Genomic DNA, 18,294 nt, shown 5'->3' with positions numbered 1-18,294 from the left:
CTCCCTGTTCTGGTTGCGTGCTCGCTTGCAGGATTTTGAAATGATTCTAGTTGGGTAACCACGGTCTTCCAACTTGTGGACCAAGGCTTTGGACTGGTGTTTGAAGTCATGGAGGTTGCTGCAGTTCCGGCGTATGCGCAGGAACTGCCCAAATGGCAGATTCTCCCTCAAGGGTCTGGGGTGGAAACTGTCAAAGCGTAACAAGGAGTTCCTGGATGTTGGTTTGTAATGAGTGGTTGTTGTCAAACCCCCTTGATCAGCTCTTATGTTGAGGTCTAGGAACGCTAGTTCCGTAGGGCTGCTAGTGCAGGTGAACTTGAGGAATGGATCAAGGTTATTGATCCACGTGAGGAAATCTTTCAGTGTCTCCTCATTGCCCTCCCAGACAATGAGAATATCGTCAATATATCGACGCCAAATTGTTATATTTGCTGAGTAGGGGTTCGTGGGGGCTTCGATGTTGGTCTGTTCAAAATGGTGGACATATAGCCCCGCCACGCTCGGCGCAAAGACACTGCCCATCGAGGTACCATTAGTTTGTAGGAAGAATGTGTCCTCACTGAAAGATTTCCTCACGTGGATCAATAACCTTGATCCATTCCTCAAGTTCACCTGCACTAGCAGCCCTACGGAACTAGCGTTCCTAGACCTCAACATAAGAGCTGATCAATGGGGTTTGACAACAACCACTCATTACAAACCAACATCCAGGAACTCCTTGTTACGCTTTGACAGTTTCCACCCCAGACCCTTGAGGGAGAATCTGCCATTTGGGCAGTTCCTGCGCATACGCCGGAACTGCAGCAACCTCCATGACTTCAAACACCAGTCCAAAGCCTTGGTCCACAAGTTGGAAGACCGTGGTTACCCAACTAGAATCATTTCAAAATCCTGCAAGCGAGCACGCAACCAGAACAGGGAGGCCCTCCTTGAAACTGTTGTCAAACCACCAGAAACTCCCTTGATGACATGCGTCACCACCTACAATACCGCCTCAAACCAGGTCTCCAGCATAATTCGTAAAAATTGGAAGATCATCAATTCGGGCACAAGGAACTGGGATCCCCCCGGTTCGCATACAAGAGAGCACAAAATCTGAGGGACCAGCTGGTTTCCACAAGACCCAGAAAGACACAACTAACAGGCCAGACAATTTTGAATACATGGGGTCTACCAGAACTAACAGGCCACCAACCGTGTTACAATTGCAGCGTCTGCCACCTGACTACCCCTTCCAAAACATTGTCACTTGAAATTGGCAAAACCTGGACACAAAGGCAATTTACTAATTGCAACTCGTCTAACCTAATATACCTTATCACCTGTCGCTGCGGTCTGAGATACATCGGTATGACTACCAGAAAAGTCAGAACCAGGATGACCGAGCACAATGCGCTGTGGCAAAAATATCAGCAAGCTAACCCAACACTTCATCGTGCAAAATCACACCCCTAACGACTTCACCTGGACAGTCATCGAACAATTCGCACCTTCGTGTTGCGATGAGAAAACTCTGCTCTCTAAAGAGCAACGCTGGATTTATCGCCTTTCTACCCATATAGAGGGGCTCAATGATTCTATCCCGTGGAATGCTCTAGCGAGATAAAACGCTTCTATGTAAGTGGTCTGTATCCCTGTCTGCGCTCAGACTCGTGGTCTGTCCCTACTCTGTAGTTGCCCTGTTTGCCCAGACGCCTCCATTCGCTATTGTTGCTTTTTTAACTTCACTGGTCCCTCACGGGCCTTTTTAATTCCCCCCCATGGCGCACGCACTAGAGTGCACATGTTAATTCAATGCTGTACCACTCCGGGTACCGAGGCACATGCGCGAATGAATAGTGCCAACGCCTCCCATCGCGCATGCGCTACAACTGCGCATGCGCAGCGCTAGTGCCGCTAGCTACCAGCGCATGCGCACTACCAGCCAGCGCGACCGCACCCTCTCCCCTCTCCAGGTGATACCTATTGAACCGGCTACTTAAGCCCTTACCTGATCCATGCACAGTTCACTCGGGACACTGGAGCAGGACGATAGGTCGCAGGAGCACGCTGATCGGAAATACCGTGAGTAAACGAGTGATCTCTACACGACGCTCTGGGTAAGCAGCATTTTTCTCCCCACAGGTACCATCCTAACTATGACCTTTTACAACGTTTAGGGTCTCCTCTCCCTCCCTGCCAAGTGACCCATGAGGCTTTAACAGCAAGTAGCAAGTGTGAGGAATTATGTACCATACTTACCTGTACCTCACGCTATGCTTGTTTCGCTGTGTAGCCCACCACTGCCACCGCGTTTAATTTTATCGCCATAGTTCACCTTAGCCATGGCAACCACTCATGGCCAAGTTCTTTGCCGCTCTAGGTCGCTCACGCACACTAGAAGTCGGCCATATGTTGTGTTTTGGTATATACCATTCTCATTGGTTCTCCTTGTATGTCTGTATTGTCTTTGTGTTTTATGTACAGTAAAGTAGAGGGAATCCCCCTCTTACACGTACGGCACCTTAGCGAGTGCAACACTTTTTTACCACACACTGTCACTTAATATAGTTTACCATCACTCACACATACTCATTGGTCCTGAGGAAAGCCAGTTTTAATCAAAAGGCCTGGCTGAAACATGTAGACCACAAGGACGTAGGAGCTCTTAATACACTCCACATCGTCCACAGCCTTTTTATCTTGCTAACAGGGGCCCAGGTATTAAATTTACCTCATACCCTCGGGAACTGGGACCACCTGTATAGCTTTTAACCTTTCACTCTCATTCTCACTAGCACTGCACACTCAGCAAGAATACCAGCTCCTCAGTAATCTGGAGTCGCAGCACACCCGGGACACATTCGGTGTCACTGTGGTGGGCCCGATGATGAAGCATGACACCAACTAGGTTGGTGTGTGAGGGCTTCATGTCCAAACCTAAGGGTTTGCCCGCAGATGTACCTTCTGAGTTCCACTTAATACAACGTAGCTGGCCCACACAGATCGCCACCTCCTCACAGTCACTGCGCCCCCAGGGCCTTAAGCAGGGTAGTCGGGGCCATGTCCCCACAGCTGGTACGACGAGGCAATCCAGGCCAGCTCTCTTCCGGTGCTCACAATCCGGGGCCTCGTGGCAGCACAATGCCCTCGGTGACGGAGGGAGGGAGAGGTGCAGAGCGCCAACGGCAAGAGTGCCGCACGGTGCGGACGAAGGCCACGCAGTCCTCCTTAGGCCGCAACACGGCCTCGGCACCACCAACTTTGGCCGCACGTGGCCCCATCCTCTAGGACCCAATCACACCGTCCACGTAGGTAGGGCCACACCCCGATGACACATGGGGATCCAGCCGGATCGCGGCCCCTCTGGCAGGTCTCTGTCTTCCGGGACCCGCGCCGCCACACTCCCGACTCCACGCTGGGAAGATGGCGGGCTACGCATTGGAGGGTAGGGGCGCCGGCGGCACCTCCACTCCAGATCTGACCATCCGGCGATGCTTCTCACGGGGGCACAAGGCGTTCGGCGGCGGGCCTCTGCGCTGCTTCACCCGGCCCGATCAGGGCCCAGTACCGCAATACCGCCGCGCAGGCTTCAGCCGGGCCGCAAACGTGGAATCGGCTCACAGCACGCCAAATCGGATGCACCGGGGGATTGTTGTGACGGCACAGCTACAGCCTCAGCGAAGGGGTCCCCACACTCCTGGGAAATAGGAGCTTCTGTGTAAGCAAGGTGAGTCGTCTCTGGGCAGGATTAATAGAAGATATCTGATAGAGACTACTATCCGCAGATTCCTTCGTGTAGAATTATCCCCAGGCGTAAGACTGGATCCGGAAACTTTTCTTGCCACATCAACCCTGCGTGCCGAGGCGACCTCACGCGACTCCGCCCAGGCGGCGTCCATGTACGTGACATCATGCGAGGTCACATAAGACCCGCCCCGGCGCGCCTAAATCAGTTTTTTGGGTTTTTTCGCGTAAAACGCGGATCCGGTCCTTCGGACCTGTTTGGGGCCCCTCTTTTTTCCCCATTTTTCTTGTGGAACAGTGTGCGAAAACCTTCTGGCTTCAAAACTTGCTTGTTTTGTGGGCGTCTTATATCGGCGACCAACCCTCACCTCATCTGTATGTGGTGTTTGGACAATAAGTGGCGCAGTGATTCTCCCCCAGAGTGTTGACAGTGGAGCGCCGGATGAAACTTCTCTCGGCGTGTCTCTCCAGGTCGACGTCCTCCCCTCGGTCCACTTAGACAGACGGCTTCAGATACGGTCGTGGCCGTCGCCCTTGCCCTTCTACGATGTCCCGTGAGCGTTGCTCCCCGATGGGTAAGTGTCGCAGTTTATCCTTGGGGGCTGGGTTCCGGTCTGCCGGGGGCGTGGACTCTCTGCCAGTGATGCGGCCCGCATGCCGTCCTAGCCACCGTTTCCTGGTGTTGGGGCGTCGAGAGTCCAAATGGAGACGTACTTGGTGGCTCTGCAGGCCTCGCTGGCGCCTCCTCCTCCTGGGCGTCGGCGGATCCCCTGCCTAGCGCGGGGCCCTCGACACCGCCGCCGGTGGCTCCAGAGCCGATTGGTTCGGATCCATACTTGGAGGATGTGGTGATGTTGGGGTGCGGCTCCTCTGGGGCACCTCCTTCATGCCACGGCGTCTCTGCCTCACCACACACTCCTGCAAGAGTCCCTGTGGCGTCTCGGGAGGTCGCCGGGGCTCGGGTCGCATCCCCGAGCCCCTCTCGGTCCTTTCACAAGGTGGTCCTGTCTAAGGCCGAGGTGACGCCGCTACGAGGCCGGCAGCAGCTGGCCCGTACGGAGCCACAGTGGTCGGTGGCCCCGCCTCGTCCCCCTTCGGATCGAGGCTGGATGAGGACCCCTCGTCCCTCTCTGGGCCCCTCTCGGTCCCTCCCGCAGGCAGCTGCCTCGGGGGACGAGTTGGTGGCTGAATCATCTCTGGCGCCGCCATATGGGTTGCGGAACAATCTCCGCCTCATTCTGGGCCGCGGCTGGCGGAGCGCTTCGTGTCACTCCCCGGGGCTGTCTCGTTCCCCCACGCAGGTGTCTACCTCTGAGGGGGTCGGGTCGGCGTCATCCTGTCCCGGGGCCGGTTCGACTCCAGCCCCGCTCCGGTCTCCGGTGTGGGATGATTTTGTGAACTCTTGCCCAGTGACGCCGGATGGCTCCGGCGTCCTGCCTCAGGCGACGGACTCTACGGAGCCGCGCAAGGGTAGTACAGCGGATTAGTCTTCGGACGCTCCCTCTTCCCCGGAGGCAGGCTGTATTTTGGTGTTGTCCTCTCCAGAGACTGGCCGAAGTGTGATGGTCTTTTCTCTGGCGTTAAAGCGCGACTCCCCATCCTTCCTGAGGCAGGGATGTTCGTCGGAAGAGTGGCAGGTCCCTCATTCTTCGGCTCCCCCAGGCTTCCAGATCTGGCCCCTGCCTGTCCCGCTAGGCCTCGGGGACGGCCGCCTTAGTTTGCAGCTGTCGCCCACGGAGGAGCTGCCTTCTCCGTCGCGGGGCCCTACGGAGGCAGGTGCGGCCTTCGCTCACGCGGTGTCCACGGCTGTGGGCGTCCTGCACATGGGTGACCCGGTGGCTCACCTTCCGGCGGACCACCTCTTGGAGGTCCTCCACCAGGGCTCTGGTGGGAGGGGAATCTCACTCCCCTTTGAAGGTTCGCTCCTTTCTGCCTTGACGGGAGCTAGGAGGCGTCCTGCCTCAGGGATACCCGGTGCCTCAGCATCTTCTACACCGGTGCCACGTGACCCAGAGTGTCGGTCCCTTCACCCCTCGGCTATCAGCCCCCTTTTGTGGACCGCCTTTCTCTCCCTGCCGCCACTGTTGACTCCGCCGTCCCGGGAGGCCCGTTGGCTGGTCTCTTGGGGCCGCAACATCTTTACATTGACCAGCGCTGCCCTGCGGGCCCTTAACACCTTGTGTATTCTGGCTAGGGCCTCCTCCTGTCTGGTCAGGTGGACTTGCAGAGTCGGATGGCCGGGAGCTTGCGGCATTTATCCTCCGCTCTGCTCTGGACATCACCAAGGTGCTGGGTTGTGCCATGGCTTCCTCAGTCCTCCTCCTCCTCCTCCTCCTCCTCCTCATCCTCCTCCTCCTCCTCCCCATCCTCCCCCCTCCTCCCCCTCCTCCCCATCTTCCCCATCTTCCCCCCTCCTCCCCATCCTCCCCATCCTCCCCATCCACCCCATCCTCGCCATTCTTGCCATCCTTCCCATTCTTCCCATCCCTTCCATCATCCTCAGTGATTCGTGAGTTGGGCTGCTTCTGGGCCTTCTTGGGCCGCTTGTTCTGGAAGTTGAGTGTATTTTTCTAGCCATTGAGTCTTCTCGAGACTTTGGCATTGTTGGCTGCTGGTCGGCCCTTTGTTAGTTATGTGTGTGTTATTGCTCAGACTTGGCCTCAGATTCGGCTTCTGCTTGGTTGGGCTGCTTGTCACGCCCTTCGCGGGGGTGTTTTTTTCCCCGTGGCACTTTTGTTTTTGCCCTCTGCTGCGGAAGTTCTTCCATAGAGGGTTACCATGGCTTGGGTCTTTCCATGGCCTTGTGGAGTAGTGGTAGCTGTTATATGGCTTGCGTCCTGCTTCGGGTTCTGGTCGCCTTCGGGTGCCCATTCTCCATGACGCGGTGAGGTTTTCAGAGCGGCTGCTTGGAGGGTATGCCAGGGCTCTTCCCTCTCCCCATCTGCCGACTCCTGGCCTGAGGTCTGGGGTGCTCATGTGTTCTCTTCTACCAGACGCTGCCTGGGGCCTCGGGCTGCTCCTCTTGCTTCTGGCAGCTTGATTGCCGGCGCTTTCCTAGCTAGCAGGTTGCTCTCCGTTTGGAGTGCGTTCGCCTTCCTTTCCCTCGCTTCCTTGGGTTTCTTGGCTTCTTGTTCTTCCGCTCTTCCGGCCTTGGCATTGGGCGGCAGCTATGTTGCCTTGTGGAGGATTGGGGTGCTTCGGCCCCTCCGGCCTTGCCCTTGGCTCATCTGTTGTGAGTGTGCGGGCTCTCCCGATCCTTCTCCTCCTCCTTCTCCTTCTCCTTCTCCTTCTTCTCCTTCTCCTTCTCCTTCTCCTTCTCCTTCTCCTTCTCCCCCTCTTACCTCCTGCGGGTCGGTGGGGTTCGGCTTGTGAGGCTTCCCATTGCCTGGCGGGGACGAGTTTTAGTCTGGTCCCCTGTCGGGTCCCCTGGCCTGTATTGCCTGGTGGGGTCCTTTCGCAGACCCTCCTTCCCAAGGGGTATTGCTAGGGTATCTATTCTACGCGAAGGAATCTGCGGCTAGTAGTCTCTATCAGATGTACGAATTCCTTACCTTCGGTAAAGATGTATCTGATAGAGACAATTCTAGCCGCAGATTCCTTCACAGCCCACCCTTCCTCCCCTGTTCTGCGAGGACCCTTGGGTTGGTCTTCGGTACTCGCCTCCCGGTCAGGGTGGCTGTATCTCCTGTGAGTGCCTTCCTTGTTCTGGATGGGTGGCTCCGTCAGGGGAGGAGGGGGGGCCTTCCTCCCTGGTTCTTTGGAGGATGGGGTTCCGGTTCTCCGGTGGCTTGGTGCCCTGCTGATCTGGCTCTCCTGGGTTTAGGGGGGATTGTTTCTATCCCTGTCCTTCCCTCCCCTCCCTTTCTCCCATTGCTATCCTCTGATAGGGGTCACCTGGCCATGTTTTGCCCTTGTGCCTTGTGGGTATTGCCCTCTATTTGGGGTGGCTTGATGGTTGTTGTCCCTGTCTATCTTGGAACTGTTTACCTTCCTTGTTCAGGTTGGGGGTGGTGGTTTACTTTGTGTGCCATGACTTCTACCCATGTTCCTTGTCTCTGGGGCACAGGGTGGGAGGCAGTTTTATGCTGGCAGGGTAGGGGTGCAGGGCTCTGCTTGCTCTTCTTCCTTCCCTGCCTTTGGATTCTGTGGTGTTGCTACCCACTGTTTCTTTTCAATGTTTCTGCTGTTCGCACACTGTTCCGATGCTCCCACGGTTTATCTGGTGGTTCCGCGTTGTGGTGCAGAATAGTTCTCCAAAGAAAACGGACGTAGGCGCACCGGGGCGGGTCTTATGTGACATCGCTGACGTCTCTTACGATGCCTGGGCGGAGTTGCGTAATGTCTCCACGCCCCCCGGCGCGCAGGGTTGCTGTGGCAAGAAAAGTTTCCGGATCCAGTATCACGCCTAGGGATAATTCTACGCGAAGGAATCTGCTGCTAGAATCGTCTCTACCAAATACATCATTACCAAAGGTAAGTAATTCGTACATTAGGCGGATTTCGGCATGGATGGACGGAGCTCGATCAGGCTACGTCCGCCATGATGGCCTGCCAAGCCACGCCCCCTTGCCTGATTGGTTTTTTTTTTTTTACTTTATTTTTCGATTTTTGTGAAATACCGTACATACACACATTGTAATCAGGTCAAGAGGAAGGCATAGCACACATCAATTGGGTCGCCTTGGTAGCCATATTATAGTATAGACAGCATGGGCACAGACATACAGCAGGACACCGAGAAGCCCAATTTCAAGACAGTTTACATATGATTACCATAGTATTGTTAACAGAGTCATTTTCCGTACAACATAGTAGGTAAGCGTCCCCACAGGTCAGTACTGCAGCCCCTATCTCTCATTAATACAGTAGTATTTGAGCAGTATATCATTTAAAGGGAACCAGTGCCCTCGACCTCTTCATCTTGCCCCCCCCGTGTTAGGGGCACATTCTCCTTCATGTGGCGCATCTGCTTGTAGCAGATAGTTTTGCAATGGGCCCCATATGTCTTTTGGTCGAGAAGTCAAGGGCTGAGTTTCTGCATATATCCCATTTTGTTCTTGACAATATATCATATCCTGCCCCACCGGCAGGCTAGTCGCCGTTTGGCCAGCAGTAAGGCCACATCCAGGAATTTTCTATTACCTCTCGGCACCTGTGCTGTGTACCCTAATAACATGATCAGTGGATCCATATCAATATTGATGTCAAGCATTTGTTCTAGTGTTTCGTGGACCTGTTCCCAATAGTGCAGCAGTTGAGGGCATTCCCACGCTAGGTGCAAGAAGCCAGCTCCGGGTTGTCTACAACGTTTACAGCAATCCGTTTCAGGTAGATGGAACCTATATTTATGTGCAGGAGTATAGTAGAGCCTATGCAGGACTTTATAATGAATAATTTTGAATCGACAGCTGGATGTTATGTTCCCTGTGGTCCTACAGCAATATTCCCACTGTTCATCCGTTACCTCTCTTTCAAGATCTTCATTCCAATGCGCCCTAGCCGTGTTTGTCACTTCTTGAGTGTGGGTGCGAAGACTGCTATAGATATTTGAGACCAGGTGTGCGCCATTCGTACTACCCAATACTACAGAGAGAGGGGCACTACAGATCGGTTTCCTTCCCAGTACAAGAATTGGCTTGGTAGTTTGGTTTGCCCTGTTCCCATCATGCACTGGGACAGGAACAGACTAATTTGCATATAGCCAAGTTCTGAGCTGGGATGGTGCAGTGAGCTAAAAAACGGTGATGGATCAAGCCCTGATCTTTGGACTGGGTAAGAGTGGTCTGCTTAATTCAGGCACTCTGTTCATCACCACCCCCTTTTCTGAATCATTTTGTCCACCATAAGCGTGGAAGGGTATACTCAGATGTGAGTCCCTTGCTCATTGCACCATCAGGATTCAAGCAAGCCGGGCTGAAGACGCCTGAAATGGCAGAAACCGGTCCCCGGAAGCTTGTTTCCTTCCCAGTACAAGAATTGGCTTGGTAGTTTGGTTTGCCCTGTTCCCATCATGCACTGGGACAGGAACAGACTAATTTGCATATAGCCAAGTTCTGAGCTGGGATGGTGCAGTGAGCTAAAAAACGGTGATGGATCAAGCCCTGATCTTTGGACTGGGTAAGAGTGGTCTGCTTAATTCAGGCACTCTGTTCATCACCACCCCCTTTTCTGAATCATTTTGTCCACCATAAGCGTGGAAGGGTATACTCAGATGTGAGTCCCTTGCTCATTGCACCATCAGGATTCAAGCAAGCCGGGCTGAAGACGCCTGAAATGGCAGAAACCGGTCCCCGGAAGCTTGTTTCCTTCCCAGTACAAGAATTGGCTTGGTAGTTTGGTTTGCCCTGTTCCCATCATGCACTGGGACAGGAACAGACTAATTTGCATATAGCCAAGTTCTGAGCTGGGATGGTGCAGTGAGCTAAAAAACGGTGATGGATCAAGCCCTGATCTTTGGACTGGGTAAGAGTGGTCTGCTTAATTCAGGCACTCTGTTCATCACCACCCCCTTTTCTGAATCAGGAGTATAGTAGAGCCTATGCAGGACTTTATAATGAATAATTTTGAATCGACAGCTGGATGTTATGTTCCCTGTGGTCCTACAGCAATATTCCCACTGTTCATCCGTTACCTCTCTTTCAAGATCTTCATTCCAATGCGCCCTAGCCGTGTTTGTCACTTCTTGAGTGTGGGTGCGAAGACTGCTATAGATATTTGAGACCAGGTGTGCGCCATTCGTACTACCCAATACTACAGTGAGAGGGGCACTACAGATCGGCTTCTGCGGATACTCCGGGAGCAAAGCCTTCATACTTTCTCTCAAGCGTATATAATAAAAAACCTCCAGCGTGTTAGGGGCATATTCGCCAAAAAACAGCTCTCGTGAGCGAAATTCACCTCCACTAAACAAATCCCCCCCCATGTATCTATTTGTATTCGTCGGCATAGCTTCTGAAAGCCCACTTCCTGCAGCAGTGATATCTTATTCAGTGTGTTCTGATTTGGAGGAGGAAGGTAAACTACCAGATGATGGAGGTACTGAGGAATGGAATGAATATATCATACCAAAGGAAGAATACGGATTGCATGTCCTACCAGGCGCCCCACTGCTCTTTCCATTAGTGCGTGGAAACGAGCTAAGAAGTTAAATCTCCCAATTACCTTGAATCAGCATCAGTGTTTCAGTTACGACTTCAAGGAGGAGCCACGCAAAGTTATTGGGTCCATTCCTATACTCGACTTTGTTTAGTCAGAAGGCCTAAAATTGGTAAGAACACCAGCCACAGTTTCAGTGGTGGTGCCCTGTTGGGAACAGTACAAGGCCCCAGGCTCAGCCATTGCCTGCTTCATGGGCCATCCCACTCTTTTATGCGATGTTGGTGGGCCAGCAAAGAACCCGGTCGCAAACCATTCACACCCCCTGGTAGGGAGGGCAGCCACATAGAGAAATGGGGCAGTAGAATTGGTTTCATGTCAGCAGCATTAATGATCAACAATTTGAAGGGACTTGGCATTTCCTCCAGTACAGCGCCCACTTCTACCCTGGGAGCTTAATACTGTCCTGAGCCAGCTCATGCTGCCTCCATTTGACCAGGTTCAGAGAGTGCACCTAAACTTCCTTTCCTGTACAATAATGATTCTCTTGGCCCTCAAGTCAGCATGCAGAGTGGAGATCTATGCAAGCATTACAGTGATACAGCCCTATTTGAAGAAAAGTCATCCTATAGACCAATCCTCAAGTCCCCGCTGATGTCAAGCTGAACAAGCCTATCATTTTGAGCTCCTGCCCAATTCCCACGACGTCAGCAGAATAGTCCTTCCATTCGCTTGATGTGTGCAGGTGCATCAACTTTTACATGTACAAGGCAAAAGGCATTTGCTTGTCTGATCAGCTATTTGTGTCCTTCGGCCATTCAGGAATAGGTTGATTCCTGTCTAAACAGGCATTAGAATGTTGACTGTCGCTCTGCATCACCTTTTGCCACATCAAGACGAAGCGTTCACTCCAGGAAGGAGAGAGAGCGCTTTACACTAAAAGCATGGCAACTACTCCATCACTCTACGCTAGTGTGCCCTTGCACGAAATCTGCTATGCTGCAAATTAGAGGTGCAGATACACGTTCACCAAGCACTACTGTACTGAAAACTTGGTTATTTCAGCAATAGTACACTATTCACACCCTGGTCTGCATTTTTGTCAGCCCCGCCTAGTGGTCTTCAGCACCGGGACACTCGATGGAGTAGCTGCATGCTTTACAAGTACCTAGATAACATATCCTAAGATGTGAATGTAGTAGCAAGTTCTGCAGTGGAACAGGCAGTCCTCTGCAACTTGTTTCAGAAAATGAATCTGCTTCTTGCTTCTTTATACTCGATATGTACTGCTTATAATTCTCATTCAAGCGTGTGAATACATGAAAGATCCAGTCCTAGAGTACAAATTAGTTACTTATCTGTAATTCCAGTTCTCTTAGGTTAGTATCGTTCATATTTTTACATGCGGCTCCCTTCTTCCCAATCAGATGCTCATTTAGTATGTACTCTACAAACACTGCTATGAAATCGGAGCTATGATGGCTTTTTGGGGGAGTAGCAGAGCTTAGTACTTAACTCATTGTCTGAACTTTGGATTAAATGAGGTAAGTATGCTGCTAAACCATCACTGTTGTTGAGGACATGGGCCTGTTTACTATTATTTAAGATGGCTGAGGATTCCCAGCCCGACTACGGGGAATGTTTTAGGCATGTAAATATGAAAGATGCAAGTCCTGGAGAATTGTAGTTAAAGGTAAGTAACTCATTTCTTAATTGTCACCAGCCTGAGGTTGGGACATAATTCAAGACACCAATGGTGGAGAACTGCAGATTGAGGGAAGTAACTTTTTTTCCTTTATCAGCAATAGAGGCTTATAGCTTGCTTATTTTCAATAGTATGGCACATGATTAGGTATCCCATTCTGTAAAGTGTCTTCTGGCATGAGGTTTAAAATCCGAGCCACGTTTCTTTTCTACTCCCATCAGCGAATGTCGCTTTACATCCTGGGTCTTTATCAAATCAAAGTGCCCTTAAACCCTTGCCTTTAGGAGCAATCAATTTAGTGTATTTTCCTCTGTTGTAGTGGGGCCACTAGAACTTTTCAAGTAATGTTTAGATCCAGGCACAATCTATTTTGTTCTTGCTTGAATTTGGAATTGTTTTTGAGGGATTGTTATGAATTTCCAGGTAAATTTACCATTTTGTTTTTTACATATGAGATTTTGCTGCAAGGTCATTTGTGATTATAATGCTAGAAGAACTGCTAATGTCTCATTGGTTTCATAGGAGGAAGAAAGTGAATTGGAGGATGATGGTGAGGCTGGAGAAGATGAACAGGTGCCCCACAGTGAGGATGAAGAGGAACTGCTACTGAAAAGGCAAGGCAAGAAGAGGAAACTGTAAGTGGATCTCACTTTCTAGCACAAATCAGTTTCAGCTACTCATTTTAATGCAGGATTTTAATAATTGGATTATGCACAAGAAACTAAAAGCCTGCTTATGTTAACAGATGATTGTAGATTTGGGTTTCCCGTTTATTTAGTATTTTGAGTTTTATATACCATGATGAATAAGACCCTTTCGGGTGACAGAGCGCTTTATAAGAATAACAAAGAAGGTATGATACGAAAGGGTATGCTGTATACAAAAACATGGTATTGGTCATGAGGACAGTATTTAGATGAGCAAATGGTAAGAAGAGAGAAGTCCCATAGGTATCAGAACGTTGTGAAGATGGCTGAGAAAATGCAAGAAAACGTTGCGGATCTCGGTGTTATGGGCGAAGGCATGACTGAGGCAGCGACAAACGGGCAAGGTAGAGTCGTTCATGGGGAGAGGGGTGTATGTCCTCTGGGTGAGAGATTTGTTTTTATAGTAAAATGTTTACCATCTCTGGAGGGAGAGAATTCTAGAGTTTGGGAGCAATGCAGTAAAGGATCTTCTGTTTGTTGAATTTTTGTGGCTTACGTAGTAGGGAGCTTGTGCTTCTGGAAGATCTGTTTCAACCTCATAGGATCAGTTTCTGGGTCGGGTAAGAGGGGGGATTGCGGTGTGGTGCTTTATGGGTCATACATGCAATTTTGAGATGGATCCTAGCCTCATAGGCTAGCCATTTCAGTGATTGGAGGTCAGGGGTGATATAACTTTTTTTTGATCCAGTGATTAACCTATCTGCCGCATTCAAACTATCCTTTAGCGGTGCAAGTGATTTTCGGGAGGCCTACAAGGGTAGCACAACCATAATCTAATTTCGCGAACACCAAAGCTTGTACTGCTGTTGTGAGGTCTGCCAGAGGTTAGAAAGGTTTTTGTTTCCTTAGTGTATGCAGTTGAAGGTTAGCTCCTCTAGTGGCAGCACTGATATTCTGCCTTTTTTTGTAGTACCCATTTCTGAATGCTGGGTCTTTGAACAACCTCTGACCGATCTGATGAATGAGCATTTATGCTAGTGTTTTTATACGAATGTTTTGTGTTGAAACAAACATTCTGTTCAAAAGATGCTTTTGACATTTGTTTGTCTTCAAATTAGTGATTTTCATTAGAGTAATGACTGTGGTCTGTTTATTTAGAAGTATTAAAATACTTCCACCGATAATCCTCATATTGACAGAGGCTTTCTTATGTGTATGAATTTATTGAAGGTATCCATAATGGTAAACTGTGCTACTGGAAAATAACTTACCTGGGCTACACTAGACTGTTCCATCCATATATGCATTCCCAAGTCTTGCAGCCAAGGCGAAAGAAAGGGCAGAAGTACATGCTACAGACTAGGGAGTGGGGGAGAGCAGGCTGCCTGCGCCCCTGATTTCTCCTACAAACGGGAAACTACATTTCTTTAAAAAAGCATTGCCCTCCAAGCAACATGGGCTGCTTTTAAATAAAAATCTTGTTGGAAAAGTCAACGGAGTAATTGGGGTTTATTGATCTTTGCAGGCCAACAGCCCTTTGAGTGTCCCCCAATCACAGGGGGTCACAAATAGCGTCCTACCTAATTAATATTCATAAAGCAGGTTATTCGACAACCTTTTGACGCTGGAGGTTTTGCAATATGCCCTAAAAGTATATAGGTTTCATCGCAAAATTGCTGATAATATTCTGTGCCCATTGTTTATTCCCTGTCTTTTAGCACATTGGGCTATCAATTCTGACAACTTTTGAGTGAAGAAAAACTATTTTTCTACTACACGAGGACTTTAGTGTGCCTCTATTATGTTGTACTTCCACTGAAAGGAATAGTCGTAAATTGTTCATCCTTGTAGTTTTACATTTTGTGATCGTTCACATTTGCTCAATCATAACATTTATAAAGCCTTGCCATCTAAAATAGAAAAGTCATGAGGCCCTTTTGAAGGCTTTAAAGGTGGTCACATCAGATGTGCTAAGATAATGAGAAAGTAACTTCTAAAAGATGAAACCCTGGACCAAGATAACTTACACCTCTGCTTTAAAGTTTTATTCTCAAAACAGCAGTGTTGCTGGTCTATGCTTGTCATATTCCTGGCCGGATTATAGAGGGTCACATTTTTTTCTTAGGATTAGTATCCAAACAATTAATGGCCTTCAAATTAAGACTTCCTTTTTGCATGGAATGCAACCTTGTACTGGTATCCTGATCAGTACATGCTTAGCATCACTATTGTGTTTCTTTCTTCAAAGTTCTGCAGTCAGCATGATAGCCACATTTTAACAACAGGTCAGCCCCCTACTGACCATTCCTGTACTCTAGACAAAGAATTACTGCTGCCCTTAAGATCTGGGCCTGAATGGAAGATCAGTGCTAAAATGGCTTAATATCTTCAACTGATGGAAATCGCTCCTTCAAATCTGGCTGACCGGTTTTGGAGCGTATTGTTGGCATGAAACTGAAACCCTAAAATGGCAGCCTAAAAGTTTGGGGCTAAAAAGTAGGGCATGGGTAGATGTCTGTTTGTGCTGAATAGGATGACTTCTGATTTAGTGCTGAGTTGTAGAAAGCTGTTGCATATCCAAATCTCCAGTTCTGTAAAGAGATTTTGTAATTGCACTACCAGGCCACTGCCCTGTGTTCATCTAAATTATAATCTAATTGAGGTTATGATGAAAGGTCAACTTCCACATTGCAGAACATATCAAACAAGTGAGTCAGATGTACATTAAGAGGTCGGGTGGGTGGTGGGGACATGCTCGCCACACGCATGTGGCCATAAAGGGGCCCAAAAATACTTGTAGGCTTGATCCTGTAGAAATGATTGGAGCCATTTTCTTTTCTTGACATTCTCATGGGCCACGGATGCTAATCCCCTTAATAGAATATTAAGGTCCAAAATCGATGGTCAAATCCAATATCGCAATTTGAAATTCACGGTTTCCAAATTAAGTAAAAGGTTTTTGTTAGTGTAGTTCGTCTCAATGGTCATTTAATACTTCATGTCACTGATGAGTTTAAGAACATATGATGATTGCGTTGAAAACAATAATTGTTATATTTTGTGGTTCATATTAAATGGCAAGTTATTGCATTTACTTTTTTTCTTCTACTTAAGAAAAATGCAGGATTTCCTTGAAGATGAGGCTGAGTTATCTGGAAGCGATGGTGGAAGTGGAGATGAGTTTGAGGACGAGGATGATGAGTATGAGGAAGATATTCTGGATGAAGATTTACCTTCTGATGAGGAACTACAAGACCAAGTCAATAAAATACACAGGTCAGTGTTTATTTTACTTTCATCTTGAAAGCGTACAGTCCAGCTGCATTTAAGTTGGCAGAGGTGAGACCTTATGTGCCGCAATGTTTTGCGAATGGCCAAACAGCAGGTGGTATGTATTTATACTCAAACCTCTGAGAGAAATTTATTTTTTAAGATATAAAATGTGTATGCTTGCAATGCTGCCTGTGAGGAGGGACGTGCATGTGATCGTCAAAACATCCTTAAGCCCATAAATATGTCTCTACTTTACATGGTGACTGTGATCCTAACATGTATATATTCAAGAGGTAGAGTGCCTTTACTATGACCTCACGTGCTGCACTTTTGACTATCAACTCTTTGTCCATTTTTGCTGTAGAAAAGTGCTAATGGATGATGACAAACGTCAGCTGCGTTTCTACCAGGAGCGATACCTGGCTGATGGGGACCTTCACAGTGATGGACCTGGGCGCCTGAGAAAGTTCAGGTGGAAAAATCTAGGTATGGTGAGCATTACACAAGAACCAAAGGGTCATTATTAAATGGGCACCATTTCTTTGCATGGTTCTGCATTCAAGAGCTATTTAATCCTTGGCAGGGTTGGTTATTCTCGAAAATAACTATGCTATATCATTTATATTCTCTCTGTAAAGAAAAAATGGATCTTTGAGTTTAACTAAAATAAAAAAAGAATTGTGGGGCATTTTGTGGTGAACAGAGGGTTTTCTTCATCTAACTGCCTTTTTGCGCATGGAGATTCTGTTGATTGTTTACTGTTATCCCCTTAAATGTCTAGTTATTCTCTTTTGGTTTTATTGAGTTAGGAGAGTTGATTTGGCTCTCTTATGCAGCTGTATTCCAGCCAGTACCTTTGAAGAGTTGGAGATTGCTAGGCACTGCGGGGTCTTTGTCAACATGAGTTTTTTTTGTTTTGTTAACCAACTTTAATAAGGCACACCAAGAGTATCACAGAGACCACGCAATATAGAAATTGTGTAGGAACTTAGAGGTCACCTGCAGTATTTGAAACTAGTTATTTGCAATGTACCCTGTACTGTAGCAATGTCTACTAGCGACTTAATGAAGGTGATGTGTAGCTAAAGTTCGTTATATGCCTCTTACCTCGATTTAGCTGGTAATGGTTTAAAGGCTGGCCTGCCATCCCTGTTGTCCTAAGAGTAAGGGATGGTGTAATTCTAGCCGTCAACATGGGAGGTAGGTGTGATTGCATCACAATTTATTGCCTTATAACATGCATCTGGAATGGGTCTGAATCCTTTCGAAGTGTGCCACCCAGTCTCAGTTGACACTGTCCATTATTTCATGACTTACAAGTTTAATACTGCGGACCACCACTAAGCAATGCTAGGGTAATAGGGCTTGTGCAGTCATTAATTTGGCTACCAATAATAGTTGTGAAATTAATTTGCTTGTCAAAGACCATTGGAACAACTACTTAATCTACCACTTATAACAGTAGCTGGCTATTGGCAGCTTCTTCATATTTGATAGAACCCCCTGCCAAAAACTGAATTTACTAGCATACTCACCATATATAAAGAGAAGAGTCCTGTACCTTAATTTCTGTCCAATCGAGGTCTAGTCCCCAGTAATTTGCGCTCAACCGCACTTGTGACAAGCACAATCGGAGTTTAGAAGGAAGATTTGGTCTCCCTCTGCTACTCAAACACTCAAAAGGAAGAAAGATGTTGCATTTCCAAGTCTCCAGTTCTGTAAAGAGATTTTGTAATTGCACTACCAGGTCACTGCCCTGTGTTCTTCTAAGTTATAATCTAATTGAGGTTATGAGGAAAAGCCAACTTGCACATCACAGAACATATCAAACAAGTGAGTCAGATGTAC

The 18,294-nt window shown here is 48.5% G+C and overlaps 1 protein-coding gene across 5 annotated transcripts in view; it reads left to right on the top strand.

Moving 5' to 3' along the window:
- Nucleotides 1-18,294, top strand: part of CLSPN (claspin) — a 449,296-nt gene that overhangs the window by 391,306 nt on the left and 39,696 nt on the right. For all 5 annotated transcript variants that reach the window (XM_078681155.1, XM_078681154.1, XM_078681157.1 and 2 more), the window contains exons 18-20: nucleotides 13,049-13,161; nucleotides 16,288-16,449; nucleotides 16,811-16,932. In XM_078681155.1, coding sequence (XP_078537281.1) covers nucleotides 13,049-13,161; nucleotides 16,288-16,449; nucleotides 16,811-16,932 — 397 coding nt within the window. The remainder of the gene's footprint in view (nucleotides 1-13,048; nucleotides 13,162-16,287; nucleotides 16,450-16,810; nucleotides 16,933-18,294) is intronic.

The sequence above is a fragment of the Lissotriton helveticus genome, chromosome 3_1, assembly GCF_964261635.1.
Source record: "Lissotriton helveticus chromosome 3_1, aLisHel1.1, whole genome shotgun sequence".
NCBI lineage: Eukaryota > Metazoa > Chordata > Amphibia > Caudata > Salamandridae > Lissotriton > Lissotriton helveticus.
The sequence above is the reverse complement of the archived record's forward strand: the minus strand, read 5'-3'. Positions and strand labels throughout refer to the sequence as shown.